The sequence below is a fragment of the Salmo salar genome, chromosome ssa05 (genome assembly GCF_905237065.1).
Source record: "Salmo salar chromosome ssa05, Ssal_v3.1, whole genome shotgun sequence".
Classification (NCBI taxonomy): Eukaryota; Metazoa; Chordata; class Actinopteri; order Salmoniformes; family Salmonidae; genus Salmo; species Salmo salar.
This window is the reverse complement of record NC_059446.1, coordinates 90,791,336-90,816,826: the sequence shown is the minus strand read 5'-3', so window position 1 is coordinate 90,816,826 and position 25,491 is coordinate 90,791,336. Positions and strand designations below refer to the sequence as shown.

Sequence of the window (25,491 nt, the reverse complement as noted above, 5' to 3'; positions counted from 1 at the left end):
CCCTGCTATGTTATTATGGACAGACCTGCTGGGGGGGACATAGACCCTGCTATGTTATTATGGACAGACCTGCTGGGGGGGGCATAGACCCTGCTATGTTATTATGGACAGACCTGCTGGGGGGGACATAGACCCTGCTATGTTATTATGGACAGACCTGCTGGGGGGGACATAGACCCTGCTATGTTATTATGGACAGACCTGCTGGGGGGACATAGACCCTGCTATGTTATTATGGACAGACCTGCTGCGGGGGGGACATAGACCCTGCTATGTTATTATGGACAGACCTGCTGGGGGGACATAGACCCTGCTATGTTATTATGGACAGACCTGCTGGGGGGGACATAGACCCTGCTATGTTATTATGGACAGACCTGCTGGGGGGAACATAGACCCTGCTATGTTATTATGGACAGACCTGCTGGGGGGGACATAGACCCTGCTATGTTATTATGGACAGCACTGCTTGGGGGGGGCATAGACCCTGCTATGTTATTATGGACAGACCTGCTGGGGGGGACATAGACCCTGTTATGTTATTATGGACAGACCTGCTGGGGGGACATAGACTCTGCTATGTTATTATGGACAGACCTGCTGGGGGGGGGGACATAGACCCTGCTATGTTATTATGGACAGACCTGCTGGGGGGGGGGCATAGACCCTGTTATTTTATTATGGACAGACCTGCTGGGGGGGACATAGACCCTGCTATGTTATTATGGACAGCACTGCTGGGGGGGGGACATAGACCCTGCTATGTTATTATGGACAGACCTGCTGGGGGGGGGGGCATAGACCCTGCTATGTTATTATGGACAGCACTGCTGGGGGGGGCATAGACCCTGCTATGTTATTATGGACAGACCTGCTGGGGGGGGCATAGACCCTGCTATGTTATTATGGACAGACCCCTCGGGGGGGACATAGACCCTGTTATGTTATTCTGGACAGACCTGCTGGGGGGGACATAGACTCTGCTATGTTATTATGGACAGACCTGCTGGGGGGACATAGACCCTGTTATGTTATTATGGACAGACCTGCTGGGGGGACATAGACTCTGCTATGTTATTATGGACAGACCTGCTGGGGGGGGACATAGACCCTGCTATGTTATTATGGACAGACCTGCTGGGGGGGACATAGACCCTGCTATGTTATTATGGACAGACCTGCTGGGGGGGACATAGACCCTGCTATGTTATTATGGACAGACCTGCTGGGGGGGGACATAGACCCTGCTATGTTATTATGGACAGACCTGCTGGGGGGGACATAGACCCTGCTATGTTATTATGGACAGACCTGCTGGGGGGGCATAGACCCTGCTATGTTATTATGGACAGACCTGCTGGGGGGGGCATAGACCCTGCTATGTTATTATGGACAGACCTGCTCGGGGGGGCATAGACCCTGCTATGTTATTATGGACAGACCTGCTGGGGGGGACATAGACCCTGCTATGTTATTATGGACAGACCTGCTGGGGGGGGCATAGACCCTGCTATGTTATTATGGACAGACCTGCTGGGGGGGGACATAGACCCTGCTATGTTATTATGGACAGACCTGCTGGGGGGGACATAGACCCTGCTATGTTATTATGGACAGACCTGCTGGGGGGACATAGACCCTGTTATGTTATTATGGACAGACCTGCTGGGGGGACATAGACTCTGCTATGTTATTATGGACAGACCTGCTGGGGGGGGACATAGACCCTGCTATGTTATTATGGACAGACCTGCTGGGGGGGACATAGACCCTGTTATGTTATTATGGACAGACCTGCTGGGGGGGACATAGACCCTGCTATGTTATTATGGACAGACCTGCTGGGGGGGGGACATAGACCCTGCTATGTTATTATGGACAGACCTGCTGGGGGGGGACATAGACCCTGCTATGTTATTATGGACAGACCTGCTGGGGGGGACATAGACCCTGCTATGTTATTATGGACAGACCTGCTGGGGGGGCATAGACCCTGCTATGTTATTATGGACAGACCTGCTCGGGGGGGCATAGACCCTGCTATGTTATTATGGACAGACCTGCTCGGGGGGGCATAGACCCTGCTATGTTATTATGGACAGACCTGCTGGGGGGGACATAGACCCTGCTATGTTATTATGGACAGACCTGCTGGGGGGGCATAGACCCTGCTATGTTATTATGGACAGACCTGCTGGGGGGGACATAGACCCTGCTATGTTATTATGGACAGACCTGCTGGGGGGGACATAGACCCTGCTATGTTATTATGGACAGACCTGCTGGGGGGGACATAGACCCTGCTATGTTATTATAGACAGACCTGCTGGGGGGACATAGACCCTGCTATGGTATTATGGACAGACCTGCTGGGGGGGACATAGACCCTGCTATGTTATTATGGACAGCACTGCTGGGGGGGGGCATAGACCCTGCTATGTTATTATGGACAGCACTGCTGGGGGGGGGGCATAGACCCTGCTATGTTATTATGGACAGACCTGCTGGGGGGGGGACATAGACCCTGCTATGTTATTATGGACAGACCTGCTGGGAGGGGGGGGGACATAGACCCTGCTATGTTATTATGGACAGACCTGCTGGGGGGGACATAGACCCTGCTATGTTATTATGGACAGACCTGCTGGGGGGGGACATAGACCCTGCAATGTTATTATGGACAGACCTGCTGGGGGGGGACATAGACCCAGCAATGTTATTATGGACAGACCTGCTGGGGGGGGGGACATAGACCCTGCTATGTTATTATGGACAGCACTGCTGGGTGGCGGGGACATAGACCCTGCTATGTTATTATGGACAGACCTGCTGGGGGGGACATAGACCCTGCTTTGTTATTATGGACAGACCTGCTGGGGGGGGGGGGGGCATAGACCCTGCTATGTTATTATGGACAGACCTGCTGGGGGGGACATAGACCCTGCTATGTTATTATGGACAGACCTGCTGGGGGGGCATAGACCCTGCTATGTTATTATGGACAGACCTGCTGGGGGGGACATAGACCCTGCTATGTTATTATGGACAGACCTGCTTGGGGGGGGGGCATAGACCCTGCTATGTTATTATGGACAGACCTGCTGGGGGGGGGCATAGACCCTGCTATGTTATTATTGACAGACCTGCTGGGGGGGACATAGACCCTGCTATGTTATTATGGACAGACCTGCTTGGGGGGGGGGGGCATAGACCCTGCTATGTTATTATGGACAGACCTGCTGGGGGGGGCATAGACCCTGCTATGTTATTATGGACAGACCTGCTGGGGGGGGACATAGACCCTGCTATGTTATTATGGACAGACCTGCTGGGGGGGACATAGACCCTGCTATGTTATTATGGACAGCACTGCTGGGGGGGGGGCATAGACCCTGCTATGTTATTATGGACAGCACTGCTGGGGGGGGGGCATAGACCCTGCTATGTTATTATGGACAGCACTGCTGGGGGGGCATAGACCCTGCTATGTTATTATGGACAGACCTGCTGGGGGGGGCATAGACCCTGCTATGTTATTATGGACAGACCTGCTGGGGGGGACATAGACCCTGCTATGTTATTATGGACAGACCTGCTGGGGGGGGGACATAGACCCTGCTATGTTATTATGGACAGCACTGCTGGGGGGGCATAGACCCTGCTATGTTATTATGGACAGCACTGCTGGGGGGGGGGCATAGACCCTGCTATGTTATTATGGACAGCACTGCTGGGGGGGGAATAGACCCTGCTATGTTATTATGGACAGACCTGCTCGGGGGGGGCATAGACCCTGCTATGTTATTATGGACAGACCTGCTGGGGGGGACATAGACCCTGCTATGTTATTATGGACAGACCTGCTGGGGGGGGACATAGACCCTGCTATGTTATTATAGACAGACCTGCTGGGGGGGACATAGACCCTGCTATGGTATTATGGACAGACCTGCTGGGGGGGACATAGACCCTGCTATGTTATTATGGACAGCACTGCTGGGGGGGGGCATAGACCCTGCTATGTTATTATGGACAGCACTGCTGGGGGGGGGGCATAGACCCTGCTATGTTATTATGGACAGACCTGCTGGGGGGGGACATAGACCCTGCTATGTTATTATGGACAGACCTGCTGGGGGGGGACATAGACCCTGCTATGTTATTATGGACAGACCTGCTGGGGGGGACATAGACCCTGCTATGTTATTATGGACAGACCTCCTGGGGGGGGGACATAGACCCTGCTATGTTATTATGGACAGACCTGCTGGGGGGGACATAGACCCTGCTATGTTATTATGGACAGCACTGCTGGGGGGGGCATAGACCCTGCTATGTTATTATGGACAGACCTGCTGGGGGGGGGCATAGACCCTGCTATGTTATTATGGACAGACCTGCTGGGGGGGGACATAGACCCTGCTATGTTATTATGGACAGACCTGCTGGGGGGGGACATAGACCCTGCTATGTTATTATGGACAGACCTGCTTGGGGGGGGCATAGACCCTGCTATGTTCTTATGGACAGACCTGCTGGGGGGGGCATAGACCCTGCTATGTTATTATGGACAGACCTGCTGGGGGGGACATAGACCCTGCTATGTTATTATGGACAGACCTGCTGGGGGGGACATAGACCCTGCTATGTTATTATGGACAGCACTGCTGGGGGGGGCATAGACCCTGCTATGTTATTATGGACAGCACTGCTGGGGGGGGGACATAGACCCTGCTATGTTATTATGGACAGACCTGCTGGGGGGGGACATAGACCCTGCTATGTTATTATGGACAGACCTGCTGGGGGGGGGACATAGACCCTGCTATGTTATTATGGACAGACCTGCTGGGGGGGGACATAGACCCTGCTATGTTATTATGGACAGACCTGCTTGGGGGGGGGACACATAGACCCTGCTATGTTATTATGGACAGACCTGCTGGGGGGGGACATAGACCCTGCTATGTTATTATGGACAGACCTGCTGGGGGGGACATAGACCCTGCTATGTTATTATGGACAGACCTGCTGGGGGGGGACATAGAGCCTGCTATGTTATTATGGACAGACCTGCTGGTTGGGGGACATAGACCCTGATATGTTATCATGGACAGACCTGCTCGGGGGGGCATAGACCCTGCTATGTTATTATGGACAGACCTGCTCGGGGGGGCATAGACCCTGCTATGTTATTATGGACAGACCTGCTGGGGGGGACATAGACCCTGCTATGTTATTATGGACAGACCTGCTGGGGGGGGACATAGACCCTGCTATGTTATTATAGACAGACCTGCTGGGGGGGACATAGACCCTGCTATGGTATTATGGACAGACCTGCTGGGGGGGACATAGACCCTGCTATGTTATTATGGACAGCACTGCTGGGGGGGGGGCATAGACCCTGCTATGTTATTATGGACAGCACTGCTGGGGGGGGCATAGACCCTGCTATGTTATTATGGACAGACCTGCTGGGGGGGGACATAGACCCTGCTATGTTATTATGGACAGACCTGCTGGGAGGGGACATAGACCCTGCTATGTTATTATGGACAGACCTGCTGGGGGGGACATAGACCCTGCTATGTTATTATGGACAGACCTGCTGGGGGGGACATAGACCCTGCTATGTTGTTATGGACAGACCTGCTGGGGGGGACATAGACCCTGCTATGTTATTATGGACAGACCTCCTGGGGGGGACATAGACCCTGCTATGTTATTATGGACAGACCTGCTGGGGGGGGACATAGACCCTGCTATGTTATTATGGACAGACCTGCTGGGGGGGGACATAGACCCTGCAATGTTATTATGGACAGACCTGCTGGGGGGGGACATAGACCCTGCTATGTTATTATGGACAGACCTGCTGGGGGGGGACATAGACCCTGCTATGTTATTATGGACAGCACTGCTGGGTGGCGGGGACATAGACCCTGCTATGTTATTATGGACAGACCTGCTGGGGGGGACATAGACCCTGCTATGTTATTATGGACAGACCTGCTGGGGGGAGGGGGCATAGACCCTGCTATGTTATTATGGACAGACCTGCTGGGGGGGACATAGACCCTGCTATGTTATTATGGACAGACCTGCTTGGGGGGGGGGCATAGACCCTGCTATGTTATTATGGACAGACCTGCTGGGGGGGGGGCATAGACACTGCTATGTTATTATGGACAGCACTGCTGGGGGGGGGCATAGACCCTGCTATGTTATTATGGACAGACCTGCTGGGGGGGGGACATAGACCCTGCTATGTTATTATGGACAGACCCCTCGGGGGGACATAGACCCTGTTATGTTATTCTGGACAGACCTGCTGGGGGGGACATAGACTCTGCTATGTTATTATGGACAGACCTGCTGGGGGGGACATAGACCCTGTTATGTTATTATGGACAGACCTGCTGGGGGGACATAGACTCTGCTATGTTATTATGGACAGACCTGCTGGGGGGGGGACATAGACCCTGCTATGTTATTATGGACAGACCTGCTGGGGGGGACATAGACCCTGTTATGTTATTATGGACAGACCTGCTGGGGGGGACATAGACCCTGCTATGTTATTATGGACAGACCTGCTGGGGGGGGGACATAGACCCTGCTATGTTATTATGGACAGACCTGCTGGGGGGGGGACATAGACCCTGCTATGTTATTATGGACAGCACTGCTGGGGGGGACATAGACCCTGCTATGTTATTATGGACAGACCTGCTGGGGGGGACATAGACCCTGCTATGTTATTATGGACAGACCTGCTGGGGGGGGCATAGACCCTGCTATGTTATTATGGACAGACCTGCTCGGGGGGGGGGCATAGACCCTGCTATGTTATTATGGACAGACCTGCTCGGGGGGGGGCATAGACCCTGCTATGTTATTATGGACAGACCTGCTGGGGGGGACATAGACCCTGCTATGTTATTATGGACAGACCTGCTGGGGGGGGGCATAGACCCTGCTATGTTATTATGGACAGACCTGCTGGGGGGGACATAGACCCTGCTATGTTATTATGGACAGACCTGCTGGGGGGGGACATAGACCCTGCTATGTTATTATGGACAGACCTGCTGGGGGGGACATAGACCCTGCTATGTTATTATAGACAGACCTGCTGGGGGGGACATAGACCCTGCTATGGTATTATGGACAGACCTGCTGGGGGGGGACATAGACCCTGCTATGTTATTATGGACAGCACTGCTGGGGGGGGGGCATAGACCCTGCTATGTTATTATGGACAGCACTGCTGGGGGGGGGGCATAGACCCTGCTATGTTATTATGGACAGACCTGCTGGGGGGGGACATAGACCCTGCTATGTTATTATGGACAGACCTGCTGGGAGGGGGGGGACATAGACCCTGCTATGTTATTATGGACAGACTTCTGGGGGGGACATAGACCCTGCTATGTTATTATGGACAGACCTGCTGGGGGGGGGACATAGACCCTGCAATGTTATTATGGACAGACCTGCTGGGGGGGACATAGACCCAGCTATGTTATTATGGACAGACCTGCTGGGGGGGGACATAGACCCTGCTATGTTATTATGGACAGACCTGCTGGGGGGGACATAGACCCAGCAATGTTATTATGGACAGACCTGCTGGGGGGGGGACATAGACCCTGCTATGTTATTATGGACAGCACTGCTGGGTGGCGGGGACATAGACCCTGCTATGTTATTATGGACAGACCTGCTGGGGGGGACATAGACCCTGCTTTGTTATTATGGACAGACCTGCTGGGGGGGGGGGGGGGCATAGACCCTGCTATGTTATTATGGACAGACCTGCTGGGGGGGACATAGACCCTGCAATGTTATTATGGACAGACCTGCTGGGGGGGACATAGACCCAGCTATGTTATTATGGACAGACCTGCTGGGGGGGACATAGACCCTGCTATGTTATTATGGACAGACCTGCTGGGGGGGGACATAGACCCAGCAATGTTATTATGGACAGACCTGCTGGGGGGGGGGACATAGACCCTGCTATGTTATTATGGACAGACCTGCTGGGGGGGACATAGACCCTGCTATGTTATTATGGACAGACCTGCTTGGGGGGGGGCATAGACCCTGCTATGTTATTATGGACAGACCTGCTGGGGGGGCATAGACCCTGCTATGTTATTATGGACAGACCTGCTGGGGGGGGACATAGACCCTGCTATGTTATTATGGACAGACCTGCTGGGGGGGACATAGACCCTGCTATGTTATTATGGACAGCACTGCTGGGGGGGGGGCATAGACCCTGCTATGTTATTATGGACAGCACTGCTGGGGGGGGGCATAGACCCTGCTATGTTATTATGGACAGCACTGCTGGGGGGGGCATAGACCCTGCTATGTTATTATGGACAGACCTGCTGGGGGGGGGCATAGACCCTGCTATGTTATTATGGACAGACCTGCTGGGGGGGGACATAGACCCTGCTATGTTATTATGGACAGACCTGCTGGGGGGGGGGGGCATAGACCCTGCTATGTTATTATGGACAGCACTGCTGGGGGGGGGGCATAGACCCTGCTATGTTATTATGGACAGACCTGCTGGGGGGGACATAGACCCTGCTATGTTATTATGGACAGACCTGCTGGGGGGGGACATAGACCCTGCTATGTTATTATAGACAGACCTGCTGGGGGGGGACATAGACCCTGCTATGGTATTATGGATAGACCTGCTGGGGGGGACATAGACCCTGCTATGTTATTATGGACAGCACTGCTGGGGGGGGGCATAGACCCTGCTATGTTATTATGGACAGCACTGCTGGGGGGGGCATAGACCCTGCTATGTTATTATGGACAGACCTGCTGGGGGGGGACATAGACCCTGCTATGTTATTATGGACAGACCTGCTGGGGGGGACATAGACCCTGCTATGTTATTATGGACAGACCTGCTGGGGGGGGACATAGACCCTGCTATGTTATTATGGACAGACCTCCTGGGGGGGGACATAGACCCTGCTATGTTATTATGGACAGACCTGCTGGGGGGGACATAGACCCTGCTATGTTATTATGGACAGCACTGCTGGGGGGGGGCATAGACCCTGCTATGTTATTATGGACAGACCTGCTGGGGGGGGGCATAGACCCTGCTATGTTATTATGGACAGACCTGCTGGGGGGGACATAGACCCTGCTATGTTATTATGGACAGACCTGCTGGGGGGGACATAGACCCTGCTATGTTATTATGGACAGACCTGCTTGGGGGGGGGCATAGACCCTGCTATGTTATTATGGACAGACCTGCTGGGGGGGGCATAGACCCTGCTATGTTATTATGGACAGACCTGCTGGGGGGGGGACATAGACCCTGCTATGTTATTATGGACAGACCTGCTGGGGGGGACATAGACCCTGCTATGTTATTATGGACAGCACTGCTGGGGGGGGGGCATAGACCCTGCTATGTTATTATGGACAGCACTGCTGGGGGGGGCATAGACCCTGCTATGTTATTATGGACAGACCTGCTGGGGGGGGACATAGACCCTGCTATGTTATTATGGACAGACCTGCTGGGGGGGGACATAGACCCTGCTATGTTATTATGGACAGACCTGCTGGGGGGGGGACATAGACCCTGCTATGTTATTATGGACAGACCTGCTTGGGGGGGGGACACATAGACCCTGCTATGTTATTATGGACAGACCTGCTGGGGGGGGACATAGACCCTGCTATGTTATTATGGACAGACCTGCTGGGGGGGACATAGACCCTGCTATGTTATTATGGACAGACCTGCTGGGGGGGACATAGAGCCTGCTATGTTATTATGGACAGACCTGCTGGGGGGGGACATAGACCCTGCTATGTTATCATGGACAGACCTGCTCGGGGGGGGCATAGACCCTGCTATGTTATTATGGACAGACCTGCTCGGGGGGGGCATAGACCCTGCTATGTTATTATGGACAGACCTGCTGGGGGGGACATAGACCCTGCTATGTTATTATGGACAGACCTGCTGGGGGGGACATAGACCCTGCTATGTTATTATAGACAGACCTGCTGGGGGGGACATAGACCCTGCTATGGTATTATGGACAGACCTGCTGGGGGGGGACATAGACCCTGCTATGTTATTATGGACAGCACTGCTGGGGGGGGGGGGCATAGACCCTGCTATGTTATTATGGACAGCACTGCTGGGGGGGGGCATAGACCCTGCTATGTTATTATGGACAGACCTGCTGGGGGGGGACATAGACCCTGCTATGTTATTATGGACAGACCTGCTGGGAGGGGGCATAGACCCTGCTATGTTATTATGGACAGACCTGCTGGGGGGGACATAGACCCTGCTATGTTATTATGGACAGACCTGCTGGGGGGGGACATAGACCCTGCTATGTTATTATGGACAGACCTGCTGGGGGGGACATAGACCCTGCTATGTTATTATGGACAGACCTCCTGGGGGGGACATAGACCCTGCTATGTTATTATGGACAGACCTGCTGGGGGGGGACATAGACCCTGCTATGTTATTATGGACAGACCTGCTGGGGGGGGGACATAGACCCTGCAATGTTATTATGGACAGACCTGCTGGGGGGGACATAGACCCTGCTATGTTATTATGGACAGACCTGCTGGGGGGGGGACATAGACCCTGCTATGTTATTATGGACAGCACTGCTGGGTGGCGGGGACATAGACCCTGCTATGTTATTATGGACAGACCTGCTGGGGGGGACATAGACCCTGCTATGTTATTATGGACAGACCTGCTGGGGGAGGGGGCATAGACCCTGCTATGTTATTATGGACAGACCTGCTGGGGGGGGACATAGACCCTGCTATGTTATTATGGACAGACCTGCTTGGGGGGGGGGCATAGACCCTGCTATGTTATTATGGACAGACCTGCTGGGGGGGACATAGACCCTGCTATGTTATTATGGACAGCACTGCTGGGGGGGGGGCATAGACCCTGCTATGTTATTATGGACAGCACTGCTGGGGGGGGGCATAGACCCTGCTATGTTATTATGGACAGCACTGCTGGGGGGGGACATAGACCCTGCTATGTTATTATGGACAGACCTTCTGGGGGGGCATAGACCCTGCTATGTTATTATTGACAGACCTGCTGGGGGGGGACATAGACCCTGCTATGTTATTAAGGACAGACCTGCTGGGGGGGGACATAGACCCTGCTATGTTATTATGGACAGACCTGCTTGGGGGGGGGACACATAGACCCTGCTATGTTATTATGGACAGACCTGCTGGGGGGGACATAGACCCTGCTATGTTATTATGGACAGACCTGCTGGGGGGGACATAGACCCTGCTATGTTATTATGGACAGACCTGCTGGGGGGGACATAGAGCCTGCTATGTTATTATGGACAGACCTGCTGGGGGGGACATAGACCCTGCTATGTTATTATAGACAGACCTGCTGGGGGGGACATAGACCCTGCTATGGTATTATGGACAGACCTGCTCGGGGGGGGCATAGACCCTGCTATGTTATTATGGACAGACCTGCTCGGGGGGGGCATAGACCCTGCTATGTTATTATGGACAGACCTGCTGGGGGGGACATAGACCCTGCTATGTTATTATGGACAGACCTGCTGGGGGGGGACATAGACCCTGCTATGTTATTATAGACAGACCTGCTGGGGGGGGACATAGACCCTGCTATGGTATTATGGACAGACCTGCTGGGGGGGACATAGACCCTGCTATGTTATTATGGACAGCACTGCTGGGGGGGGGACATAGACCCTGCTATGTTATTAAGGACAGACCTGCTGGGGGGGACATAGACCCTGCTATGTTATTATGGACAGACCTGCTGGGGGGGGGCATAGACCCTGCTATGTTATTATTGACAGACCTGCTGGGGGGGGGGACATAGACCCTGCTATGTTATTATGGACAGACCTGCTGGGGGGGACATAGACCCTGCTATGTTATTATGGACAGACCTGCTTGGGGGGGGGACACATAGACCCTGCTATGTTATTATGGACAGACCTGCTGGGGGGGACATAGACCCTGCTATGTTATTATGGACAGACCTGCTGGGGGGGAACATAGACCCTGCTATGTTATTATGGACAGACCTGCTGGGGGGGGACATAGACCCTGCTATGTTATTATGGACAGACCTGCTGGGGGGGACATAGACCCTGCTATGTTATTATGGACAGACCTGCTGGGGGGGGCATAGACCCTGCTATGTTATTATGGACAGACCTGCTGGGGGGGACATAGACCCTGCTATGTTATCATGGGGGGGACATAGACCCTGCTATGTTATTATGGACAGACCTGCTGGGGGGGGACATAGACCCTGCTATGTTATTATGGACAGACCTGCTGGGGGGGACATAGACCCTGCTATGTTATTATGGACAGACCTGCTGGGGGGGGACATAGACCCTGCTATGTTATTATGGACAGACCTGCTGGGGGGACATAGACCCTGCTATGTTATTATGGACAGACCTGCTGGGAGGGGACATAGACCCTGCTATGTTATTATGGACAGACCTGCTGGGGGGGGACATAGACCCTGCTATGTTATTATGGACAGCACTGCTGGGGGGGGACATAGACCCTGCTATAATATTATGGACAGACCTGCTGGGGGGGGACATAGACCCTGCTATGTTATTATGGACAGACCTGCTTGGGGGGGGGACATAGACCCTGCTATGTTATTATGGACAGACCTGCTGTGGGGGGGAACATAGACCCTGCTATGTTATTATGGACAGACCTGCTGGGGGGGACATAGACCCTGCTATGTTATTATGGACAGACCTGCTGGGGGGGGGGCATAGACCCTGCTATGTTATTATGGACAGACCTGCTGGGGGGGGACATAGACCCTGCTATGTTATCATGGGGGGGGACATAGACCCTGCTATGTTATTATGGACAGACCTGCTGGGGGGGGACATAGACCCTGCTATGTTATTATGGACAGACCTGCTGGGGGGGACATAGACCCTGCTATGTTATTATGGACAGACCTGCTGGGGGGACATAGACCCTGCTATGTTATTATGGACAGACCTGCTGGGGGGGGGACATAGACCCTGCTATGTTATTATGGACAGACCTGCTGGGGGGGGCATAGACCCTGTTATTTTATTATGGACAGACCTGCAGGGGGGGACATAGACCCTGCTATGTTATTATGGACAGACCTGCTGGGGGGGGGACATAGACCATTCTATGTTATTATGGACAGACCTGCTGGGGGGGGGACATAGACCCTGCTATGTTATTATGGACAGCACTGCTGGGGGGGGGACATAGACCCTGCTATGTTATTATGGACAGACCTGCTGGGGGGGACATAGACCCTGCTATGTTATTATGGACAGACCTGCTGGGGGGGACATAGACCCTGCTATGTTATTATGGACAGACCTGCTGGGGGTGGGGGGACATAGACCCTGCTATGTTATTATGGACAGACCTGCTGGGGGGGTGGGGGCATAGACCCTGCTATGTTATTATGGACAGACCTGCTGGGGGGGACATAGACCCTGCTATGTTGTTATGGACAGACCTGCTGGGGGGAACATAGACCCTGCTATGTTATTATGGACAGACCTGCTGGGGGGGACATAGACCCTGCTATGTTATTATGGACAGACCTGCTGGGGGGGAACATGGACCCTGCTATGTTATTATGGACAGACCTGCTGGGGGGGACATAGACCCTGCTATGTTATTATGGACAGACCTGCTGGGGGGTGGGGGGGACATAGACCCTGCTATGTTATTATGGACAGACCTGCTGGGGGGTGGGGGCATAGACCCTGCTATGTTATTATGGACAGACCTGCTGGGGGGGACATAGACCCTGCTATGTTATTATGGACAGACCTGCTGGGGGGGACATAGACCCTGCTATGTTATTATGGACAGACCTGCTGGGGGGGACATAGACCCTGCTATGTTATTATGGACAGACCTGCTGGGGGGGGGACATAGACCCTGCTATGTTATTATGGACAGACCTGCTGGGGGGGGGCATAGACCCTGTTATTTTATTATGGACAGACCTGCAGGGGGGGACATAGACCCTGCTATGTTATTATGGACAGACCTGCTGGGGGGGGGCATAGACCATTCTATGTTATTATGGACAGACCTGCTGGGGGGGGGACATAGACCCTGCTATGTTATTATGGACAGCACTGCTGGGGGGGGGACATAGACCCTGCTATGTTATTATGGACAGACCTGCTGGGGGGGACATAGACCCTGCTATGTTATTATGGACAGACCTGCTGGGGGGGGACATAGACCCTGCTATGTTATTATGGACAGACCTGCTGGGGGGTGGGGGACATAGACCCTGCTATGTTATTATGGACAGACCTGCTGGGGGGAACATAGACCCTGCTATGTTATTATGGACAGACCTGCTGGGGGGGACATAGACCCTGCTATGTTATTATGGACAGACCTGCTGGGGGGAACATGGACCCTGCTATGTTATTATGGACAGACCTGCTGGGGGGGACATAGACCCTGCTATGTTATTATGGACAGACCTGCTGGGGGGGACATAGACCCTGCTATGTTATTATGGACAGACCTGCTGGGGGGTGGGGGCATAGACCCTGCTATGTTATTATGGACAGACCTGCTGGGGGGGACATAGACCCTGCTATGTTATTATGGACAGACCTGCTGGGGGGGACATAGACCCTGCTATGTTATTATGGACAGACCTGCTGGGGGGACATAGACCCTGCTATGTTATTATGGACAGACCTGCTGGGGGGGGGACATAGACCCTGCTATGTTATTATGGACAGACCTGCTGGGGGGGGGCATAGACCCTGTTATTTTATTATGGACAGACCTGCAGGGGGGGACATAGACCCTGCTATGTTATTATGGACAGACCTGCTGGGGGGGGCATAGACCATTCTATGTTATTATGGACAGACCTGCTGGGGGGGGACATAGACCCTGCTATGTTATTATGGACAGCACTGCTGGGGGGGGACATAGACCCTGCTATGTTATTATGGACAGACCTGCTGGGGGGGGACATAGACCCTGCTATGTTATTATGGACAGACCTGCTGGGGGGGACATAGACCCTGCTATGTTATTATGGACAGACCTGCTGGGGGGTGGGGGACATAGACCCTGCTATGTTATTATGGACAGACCTGCTGGGGGGTGGGGGCATAGACCCTGCTATGTTATTATGGACAGACCTGCTGGGGGGGACATAGACCCTGCTATGTTGTTATGGACAGACCTGCTGGGGGGAACATAGACCCTGCTATGTTATTATGGACAGACCTGCTGGGGGGGACATAGACCCTGCTATGTTATTATGGACAGACCTGCTGGGGGGAACATGGACCCTGCTATGTTATTATGGACAGACCTGCTGGGGGGGACATAGACCCTGCTATGTTATTATGGACAGACCTGCTGGGGGGACATAGACCCTGCTATGTTATTATGGACAGACCTGCTGGGGGGGGGCTGAGGGTTTACTCAACTTATTCTGTTCATCACTGTTGTTGCTACACAGATCATTCCGGAAATAGTTCACTTCTTCAAATAAAGTCTCTCGGTGTGTGTGACTGAATACATTTAATTTCAACTGACGAATGTGAAGAGGAGTGCTTCTACACCTGCATTGCTTGCTGTTTGGGGGTTTTAGGCTGGGTTTCTGTACAGCACTTTGAGATATCAGCTGATGTATATAAATACATTTGATTTGATATTAAGTGTTTAAGCCATGTGACCTGGACTCCCTTGTACTGAGTAGCTGTTGATGTAGATGAATAGGCCCTGTTATGGACCGAGCTGGGAGGATGACCTGAGACCTAAATGTCATTCATACTCTGTTTCTCTATTTACCAGTTGCTACTATACATACAGCTACTTCTGTAAATACTTTATTTCTACATGTTTTTTTATACAGGGAAGTCTCAGTGAGAACGATGTCTCTTTTGCAACGGAGCACCATTTCACAACAAAAACAGGTCAAACTTTACAGCCTAAAGTAACGGATAGAATTGGATGAGCAACTGCTTGTTGTCTGTATTTGGTTGATCTCTCAAACGTCAATCTCTAATTGGTTTCACATAGTGGGTTTCACTGTTTTTAAACAGGATTCTATCCAGTATCTTTTCTGGAGGAAATCTATGAATGTGTCACAAAGGGCAGCTTATTCCCTTTATAGTGCACTACTTTTAATGTGCCCTGATTGAAAGTAGGGACTTTATTATCGGGAATAGGGTGAAATTTGGGACGTAACCCCACATGTTATTTTCCTGCTTTGAGCCAATCTAGACTGGGTGGGGAGAGTAATAGGATTTCCTTTATCAATTTGACTTGAAATGATTACGCCTTGCCTCAGTAAGCTCTGACAATCTACAGCACACAAATGTACACACAACTCAAACTCTCATCTTCTGGGAACGGTTTGGACAAAAAGAACAATTTTGCAGCTTGCCTCAAAAAGTCCTCTACCCTTCTTGTTCTAGAACAGTGTGCAGAACAGTGTATGGAAGGAAGGTCATTTAAGCGAGGGTTTGTTTGACAGTTACTGAACACTACTGACTATAATTATACAATAGAGACAGTTACTGAACACTACTGACTATAATTATACAATAGAGACAGTTACTGAACACTACTGACTATAATTATACAATAGAAAACGTTACTGAACACTACTGATTATAATTATACAATAGAGACAGTTACTGAACACTACTGACTATAATTATACAATAGAGACAGTTACTGAACACTACTGACTATAATTATACAATAGAGACAGTTACTGAACACTACTGACTATAATTATACAATAGAGACAGTTACTGAACACTACTGACTATAATTATACAATAGAGACAGTTACTGAACACTACTGACTATAATTATACAATAGAGACAGTTACTGAACACTACTGACTATAATTATACAATAGAGACAGTTACTGAACACTACTGATTATAATTATACAATAGAGACAGTTACTGAACACTACTGATTATAATTATACAATAGAGACAGTTACTGAACACTACTGATTATAATTATACAATAGAAACAGTTACTGAACACTACTGATTATAATTATACAATAGAGACAGTTACTGAACACTACTGACTATAATTATACAATAGAGACAGTTACTGAACACTACTGACTATAATTATACAATAGAGACAGTTACTGAACACTACTGACTATAATTATACAATAGAGACAGTTACTGAACACTACTGACTATAATTATACAATAGAGACAGTTACTGAACACTACTGACTATAATTATACAATAGAGACAGTTACTGAACACTACTGACTATAATTATACAATAGAGACAGTTACTGAACACTACTGACTATAATTATACAATAGAGACAGTTACTGAACACTACTGACTATAATTATACAATAGAGACAGTTACTGAACACTACTGATTATAATTATACAATAGAGACAGTTACTGAACACTACTGATTATAATTATACAATAGAGACAGTTACTGAACACTACTGATTATAATTATACAATAGAAACAGTTACTGAACACTACTGATTATAATTATACAATAGAGACAGTTACTGAACACTACTGACTATAATTATACAATAGAGACAGTTACTGAACACTACTGACTATAATTATACAATAGAGACAGTTACTGAACACTACTGACTATAATTATACAATAGAGACAGTTACTGAACACTACTGACTATAATTATACAATAGAGACAGTTACTGAACACTACTGACTATAATTATACAATAGAGACAGTTACTGAACACTACTGATTATAATTATACAATAGAGACAGTTACTGAACACTACTGATTATAATTATACAATAGAGACAGTTACTGAACACTACTGACTATAATTATACAATAGAGACAGTTACTGAACACTACTGACTATAATTATACAATAGAGACAGTTACTGAACACTACTGATTATAATTATACAATAGAGACAGTTACTGAACACTACTGATTATAATTATACAATAGAGACAGTTACTGAACACTACTGACTATAATTATACAATAGAGACAGTTACTGAACACTACTGACTATAATTATACAATAGAGACAGTTACTGAACACTACTGATTATAATTATACAATAGAGACAGTTACTGAACACTACTGATTATAATTATACAATAGAGACAGTTACTGAACACTACTGACTATAATTATACAATAGAGACAGTTACTGAACACTACTGACTATAATTATACAATAGAGACAGTTACTGAACACTACTGACTATAATTATACAATAGAGACAGTTACTGAACACTACTGACTATAATTATACAATAGAGACAGTTACTGAACACTACTGACTATAATTATACAATAGAGACAGTTACTGAACACTACTGACTATAATTATACAATAGAGACAGTTACTGAACACTACTGATTATAATTATACAATAGAGACAGTTACTGAACACTACTGACTATAATTATACAATAGAGACAGTTACTGAACACTACTGACTATAATTATACAATAGAGACAGTTACTGAACACTACTGACTATAATTATACAATAGAGACAGTTACTGAACACTACTGACTATAATTATACAATAGAGACAGTTACTGAACACTACTGACTATAATTATACAATAGAGACAGTTACTGAACACTACTGATTATAATTATACAATAGAAACAGTTACTGAACACTACTGATTATAATTATACAATAGAAACAGTTACTGAACACTACTGACTATAATTATACAATAGAGACAGTTACTGAACACTACTGATTATAATTATACAATAGAGACAGTTACTGAACACTACTGACTATAATTATACAATAGAGACAGTTACTGAACACTACTGATTATAATTATACAATAGAGACAGTTACTGAACACTACTGATTATAATTATACAATAGAGACAGTTACTGAACACTACTGACTATAATTATACAATAGAGACAGTTACTGAACACTACTGACTATAATTATACAATAGAGACAGTTACTGAACACTACTGACTATAATTATACAATAGAAACAGTTACTGAACACTACTGACTATAATTATACAATAGAAACAGTTACTGAACACTACTGACTATAATTATACAATAGAAACAGTTACTGAACACTACTGACTATAATTATACAATAGAAAACGTTACTGAACACTACTGACTATAATTATACAATAGAGACAGTTACTGAACACTACTGACTATAATTATACAATAGAGACAGTTACTGAACACTACTGATTAAAATACTTCTCTTTTGTTTTCATGCATACTCTGTGCTCTCCCCTCAATCTCACCCTCTTTCTTTTCTTTTCAAATCAGTGTATAGGGAGAGGTTTTCCGGGTCAGAGAGAGAGAGAGAGAGAGAGAAGGAGAGAGAACGATGGAGAGAGAAGGAGAGAGAGAACGATAGAGCGAGAGATCACGATGGAGAGAGAAGGGGAGAGAGAACGATAGAGAGAGATAGAGAGAGAGATAACGATGGAGAGAGAAGGGGAGAGAGAATGATAGAGAGAGATAGAGAGAGAGATAACGATGGAGAGAGAAGGGGAGAGAGAACGATAGAGAGAGAGAACGATGGAGAAAGAGAGAGAGAGAGAACGATGGAGAAAGAGAGAGAGAACGATGGAGAAAGAGAGAAAGAGATAACGATGGAGAAAGAGATGGAGAGAGAGAGATATATAACAATGGAGAGAGAGAGGGAGGTATTGTTGCAGAAAAGCCACACATTGGTATTGTGTCAGTGTGGACCTGTATTAATGTTCCAGGTATTGAGCAGTATTTGTGTTTGAATAGAAAGCAGACTGTGTGAGAGTGGATGTGCTCTGCTCTCCTCATCTCTCTCCTCCCTCCCCTCTCTCTCTTGTGTATGCAGCTCTCCTCTGTTGGAATGCTGCTCACCCACTTGAATCAACGGCTGTACTTTTACTACTGAGCTCAGACAATATCATGTATTTAGAGGAGCTGAAACAGGTTTGGTGTTATGCTACAACCACAGTAGAAATTCTGTGGAAATGAACCTCCAGTTCATTTCATTCCAGTAATAAGAAATAGACATGGGTAATAACCTAAACCCGATACACTAGGCCTGTATGGGTAATAACCTAAACCTGATAAACTAGGCTTACATGGGTAATAACCTAAGCCTGATAAACTAGTCCTGTATGGGTAATAACCTAAGCCTGATAAACTAGGCCTGTATGGGTAATAACCTAAACCTGATAAACTAGGCCTGTATGGGTAATAACCTAAACCTGATAAACTAGTCCTGTATGGGTAATAACCTAAACCTGATAAACTAGGCCTGTATGGGTAATAACCTAAGCCTGATAAACTAGTCCTGTATGGGTAATAACCTAAACCTGATAAACTAGTCCTGTATGGGTAATAACCTAAACCTGATAAACTAGGCCTGTATGGGTAATAACCTAAACCTGATAAACTAGTCCTGTATGGGTAATAACCTAAACCTGATAAACTAGGCCTGTATGGGTAATAACCTAAACCTGATAAACTAGGCCTGTATGGGTAATAACCTAAACCTGATAAACTAGGCCTGTATGGGTAATAACCTAAGCCTGATAAACTAGGCCTGTATGGGTAATAACCTAAACCTGATAAACTAGTCCTGTATGGGTAATAACCAACCTAAACCTGTACTCTGGCTTAGTGTGGCTGCTGACTGACGTCACCGTGAGACTAGATGAAAACACAACACCAAATAATACAACAGAATAAGCCACGTGACAATAACAGGTCTAATTCACCCTGTCTGTTATTCGTGTGAGAAGTCTATTCCCGACATGCTGTGGTGACTTCCTGTTTGTGTCATTCTCAGCAGGAGGATTGTTTTGAATGGAAGGAGGACATTATACCGCTGGTATGTGGGCAGTGGGAGGCAGCTGGTTGGAGGCAGGTCCTACTGTAGCCTACTGATCCTACTTATTCACACGGTTTACACGGCTGTGGTTTACGCTCTGGTGGCAGGCATGTCTCGCGGATTTCATTTATTTCATTGGCTTCTTCCGTGAAACTGATCCCGCGCTGTTGATAGCGGATTGGCTATCTGTTCAGTCCATTATTATATCCTAGACATATGATTGGTGGACTTTCTTGTGCGCGATCCTCCACACGAACGCTACGACTATCCGGCGTGAATCCCATCCCATTGGTTACTGTCCCTGTCAGTCTGTACACTCTCTCTTGTGATTGGTGTTATGACATGGCTGTGGACCTGTCTGGTTGTGAGAGGCTGAGCGCTCTTCCTGGTCCTGCTCTTCCTGGTCCTGCTCTCCTCGGTGCGCCCGCCCTGCCGTTAACGTCCAAAGAGGAGCAGCCAGTCGGTTCGCGTGTGCTACTGCGGTACTGCAACCCCGTCTGCTATGTGACTCCATCGGGGGAACTTGGTTTGAATTAGCGGTCCGGTTATACCAAGGATAGGGTTCTGGTGCACCGTAGGTCATTGGAAGTAAAACGAGAGGTGCAGATAGGCTGTGAGGGTCTTTACAGTGGAGCGTGGCAGCAGGGGGGGGTCTCTCTTTCCTATCAGATCTGCCAACAACGTAGAATATGGCGGAACATCACTCCGTTACCGATAGCAAGCATAAAGCCTCTGCTGCGAATATTGGAGCTTCGTTCTCTGGGAATGGACGGACCAGTCCAGCGGGGAACGTCGGTAGCAGTCCTACCGGGACTCTCTCCACCGGGATAGCTCAGCCGGCAGGGTGGCAGTCCTTACTGTCGTTCACCATCCTGTTTCTGGCCTGGCTGGCTGGTTTCAGTGCCAGGCTCTTCGCTGTCATCCGGTTTGAGAGTATAATCCACGAGTTTGACCCTTGGTGAGTAAACAGGAACAGGAATGTAGCCAACTACCGCGCTACTGGAAACATGTTGCTATAATTGATCTGATATCAGGCATCACAGCAGACAGAGCAGAGCAACGTTTGTTTAAACTCAGCCACTTGTCCTCTGTACCAGTTCCAGTGTGATGATACGTTGTGACAATAATTGTGTGCATGTCGGAGGGAGGGAGGAGGAGGGAGGAGGAGGGAGGAGCGTCCGTCTTCATAAAGAGGACAATGGTGCGGTGTGAGTGACACAGCGGATTGAACCCGGAAACAAGTAGCTGTAGACTGGAGAGTAGCCTATAGTCTACCTACCCTATAGCCTACCTACCCTATAGTCTACCTACCCTATAACCTACCTACCCTATAGCCTACCTAACCTATAGCCTACCTAACCTATAGCCTACCTACCCTATAGTCTACCTACCCTATAGCCTACCTACCCTATAGTCTACCTAACCTATAGCCTACCTACCCTATAGCCTATCTACCCTATAGTCTACCTAGCCTATAGCCTACCAAGCCTATAGCCTTCCTAGCCTATAGTCTACCTACCCTATAGCCTACCTAACCTAAAGTCTACCTACCCTATAGCCTACCTAACCTATAGTCTACCTACCCTATAGTCTACCTACCCTATAGTCTACCCAGCCTATAGTCTACCTAGCCTATAGTCTACCTAGCCTATAGTCTACCTAGCCTATAGCCTACCTAGCCTATCTATATGCATTTCCTCATTTTTTATCCAACTGTTTGGCAAGATCTTACATAACAACTAGACATTTACAGTTAGCGGTTTCTTCCAGGGTAGCGTAATAACAGACTATCCTGCCATAGGCAGAAATATGCATTTTGACTTGTATAACATGACATGTCTATAGGCTATAAATCAAATAACTGACACCTACCGTAGTGCACTACATGGGGAATTAGGGTGCCATTTGGGAGTCATTGAAGTCTGTAGGACTCTGTGTTACATGGAGAGTTTGACAGCTCTGACTTTTGCTGCAAGACGAGTGGGGGAAACAGTCTGTTAGTGAGAGGAGAATTATGCACTTAATCTATGACTATTGGCATTACGATAGGAATTGTGCCTACGAGATGAGACTGAAGGGATTTTCTAACTGTAGAACCTGTTGTGGAGAACTAGGAAATCATCAGTGATACCAATCCCGCCTCCTCCTCTGAGAGGAGACAGTCAGTCAGAGAGGAGACAGTCAGTCTGAGAGGAGACAGTCAGTCAGAGGAGACAGTCAGTCAGAGAGGAGACAGTCAGTCTGAGAGGAGACAGTCAGTCAGAGAGGAGACAGTCAGTGTGAGAGGAGACAGTCAGTGTGAGAGGAGACAGTGTGAGAGGAGACTGTCAGTGTGAGAGGAGGCAGTGTGAGAGGAGGCAGTGTGAGAGGAGGCAGTGTGAGAGGAGGCAGTGTGAGAGGAGGCAGTGTGAGAGGAGGCAGTGTGAGAGGCAGTGTGAGAGGAGACAGTCAGTCTGAGAGGAGACAGTCTGAGAGGAGACAGTCTGAGAGGAGGCAGTGTGAGAGGAGGCAGTGTGAGAGGAGTCAGTGTGAGAGGAGAGGAGACAGTCTGAGAGGAGACAGTCTGATAGGAGACAGTGTGAGAGGAGGCAGTGTGAGAGGAGACAGTGTGAGAGGAGACAGTGTGAGAGGAGGCAGTCAGTGTGAGAGGAGACAGTCAGTGTGAGAGGAGACAGTCAGTGTGAGAGGAGGCAGTGTGAGAGGAGACAGTGTGAGAGGAGACAGTCTGAGAGGAGGCAGTGTGAGAGGAGTCAGTGTGAGAGGAGAGGAGACAGTCTGAGAGGAGACAGTGTGAGAGGAGGCAGTGTGAGAGGAGGCAGTGTGAGAGGAGTCAGTGTGAGAGGAGAGGAGACAGTCTGAGAGGAGGCAGTGTGAGAGGAGGCAGTGTGAGAGGAGACAGTGTGAGAGGAGACAGTGTGAGAGGAGGCAGTGTGCGAGGAGGCAGTGTGAGAGGAGGCAGTGTGAGAGGAGGCAGTGTGAGAGGAGGCAGTGTGAGAGGAGGCAGTGTGAGAGGAGGCAGTGTGAGAGGAGGCAGTGTGAGAGGAGGCAGTGTGAGAGGAGGCAGTGTGAGAGGAGGCAGTCTGAGAGGAGGCAGTCTGAGAGGAGGCAGTCTGAGAGGAGGCAGTGTGAGAGGCTATTGCCCAGCTAAAGCCAGCATTGCATCATCTGTTGACAGTGTTGGTGTTAATTTATAATGACCACTATGGAATGAACATTGTTTCATGTCAACCATTTGATGAAGATAAAGAGGAAAGAAAACTACTATTCATATTCTCTCCAGACCTTTACCAGCTCCCTGTTCTGTTACACCTGTATTACACCTGTATTACACCTGTATTACACCTGCATTACACCTGTATTACACCTGTATAACACCTGTATTACGCCTGTATTACACCTGTATTACACCTGTGTTACACCTGTATTACACCTGTATAACACCTGTATAACACCTGTATAACACCTGTATAACACCTGCATTACACCTGTATTACACCTGTATTACACCTGTGTTACACCTGCGTTACACCTGCATTACACCTGCATTACACCTGCATTACACCTGTATTACACCTGCGTTACACCTGCATTACACCTGCATTACACCTGTATTACACCTGCGTTACACCTGCATTACACCTGCATGTCAAGTAATTATCTTTTTGTTTTCTCATGATTTGGTTGGGTCTAATTGTGTTGCTGTCCTGGGGCTCTGTGGGGTCTGTTTGTGTTTGTGAACAGAGCCCCAGGACCAGCTTGCTTAGGGGACTCTTCTCCAGGTTCATCTCTCTGTAGGTGAGGGCTCTGTGGGGTGTGTTTGTGTTTGTGAACAGAGACCCAGGACCAGCTTGCTTAGGGGACTCTTCTCCAGGTTCATCTCTCTGTAGGTGGTAACTTTGTTATGGGAGGTTTGGGAATCGCTTCCTTTTAGGTGGTTGTAGAATTTAACGGCTCTTTTCTGGATTTTGATCATTGGCAGGTATCGGCCTAATTCTGCTCTGCTCTGCATTATTTGGTGTTTTACGTTGTACACTGAGGATATTTTTTGCAGAATTTGCATGCAGAGTCTCAATTTGGTTTTTGTCCCATTTTGTGAATTCTTTGTTAGTGAGCAGACCCCAGTCCTCACAACCATAAAGGGCAATGGGTTCTATAACTGATTCAAGTATTTTTAGCCAGATCCTAATTGGTATGTTGAATTTTATATTCCTTTTGATGGCATAGAAGCCTTGCCTTGTATCTCAGATCGTTCACAGCTTTGTGGAAGTTACCTGTGGTGCTGATGTTTAGGGCGAGGTATGTATAGTTTTTTGTGTGCTCTAGGACAACGGTGTCTAGATGGAATTTGTATTTGTGGTCCTGGCGACTGGACCTTTTTTGGAACACCATTATTTTGGTCTTACTGAGATTTACTGTCAGGGCCCAGGTCTGGCAGAATCTGTGCAGAAGATCTAGGTGCTGCTGTAGGCCCTCCTTGGTTGGGGACAGAAGCACCAG

The 25,491-nt window shown here is 48.6% G+C and overlaps 1 protein-coding gene across 2 annotated transcripts in view; it reads left to right on the top strand.

Annotated features, from left to right (window-relative positions):
- Positions 1 to 21,396: 21,396 nt before the first annotated feature.
- LOC106606144 (dolichyl-diphosphooligosaccharide--protein glycosyltransferase subunit STT3B) overlaps positions 21,397 to 25,491 on the top strand; it is a 94,949-nt gene continuing 90,854 nt past the window's right edge. For both annotated transcript variants that reach the window (XR_006770039.1, XM_045719365.1), the window contains exon 1: positions 21,397 to 21,952. Coding sequence is in view for 1 of the 2 variants with exons in the window: in XM_045719365.1 (XP_045575321.1) it covers positions 21,684 to 21,952 (269 nt within the window). In the remaining variant the exon portion in view is untranslated. The remainder of the gene's footprint in view (positions 21,953 to 25,491) is intronic.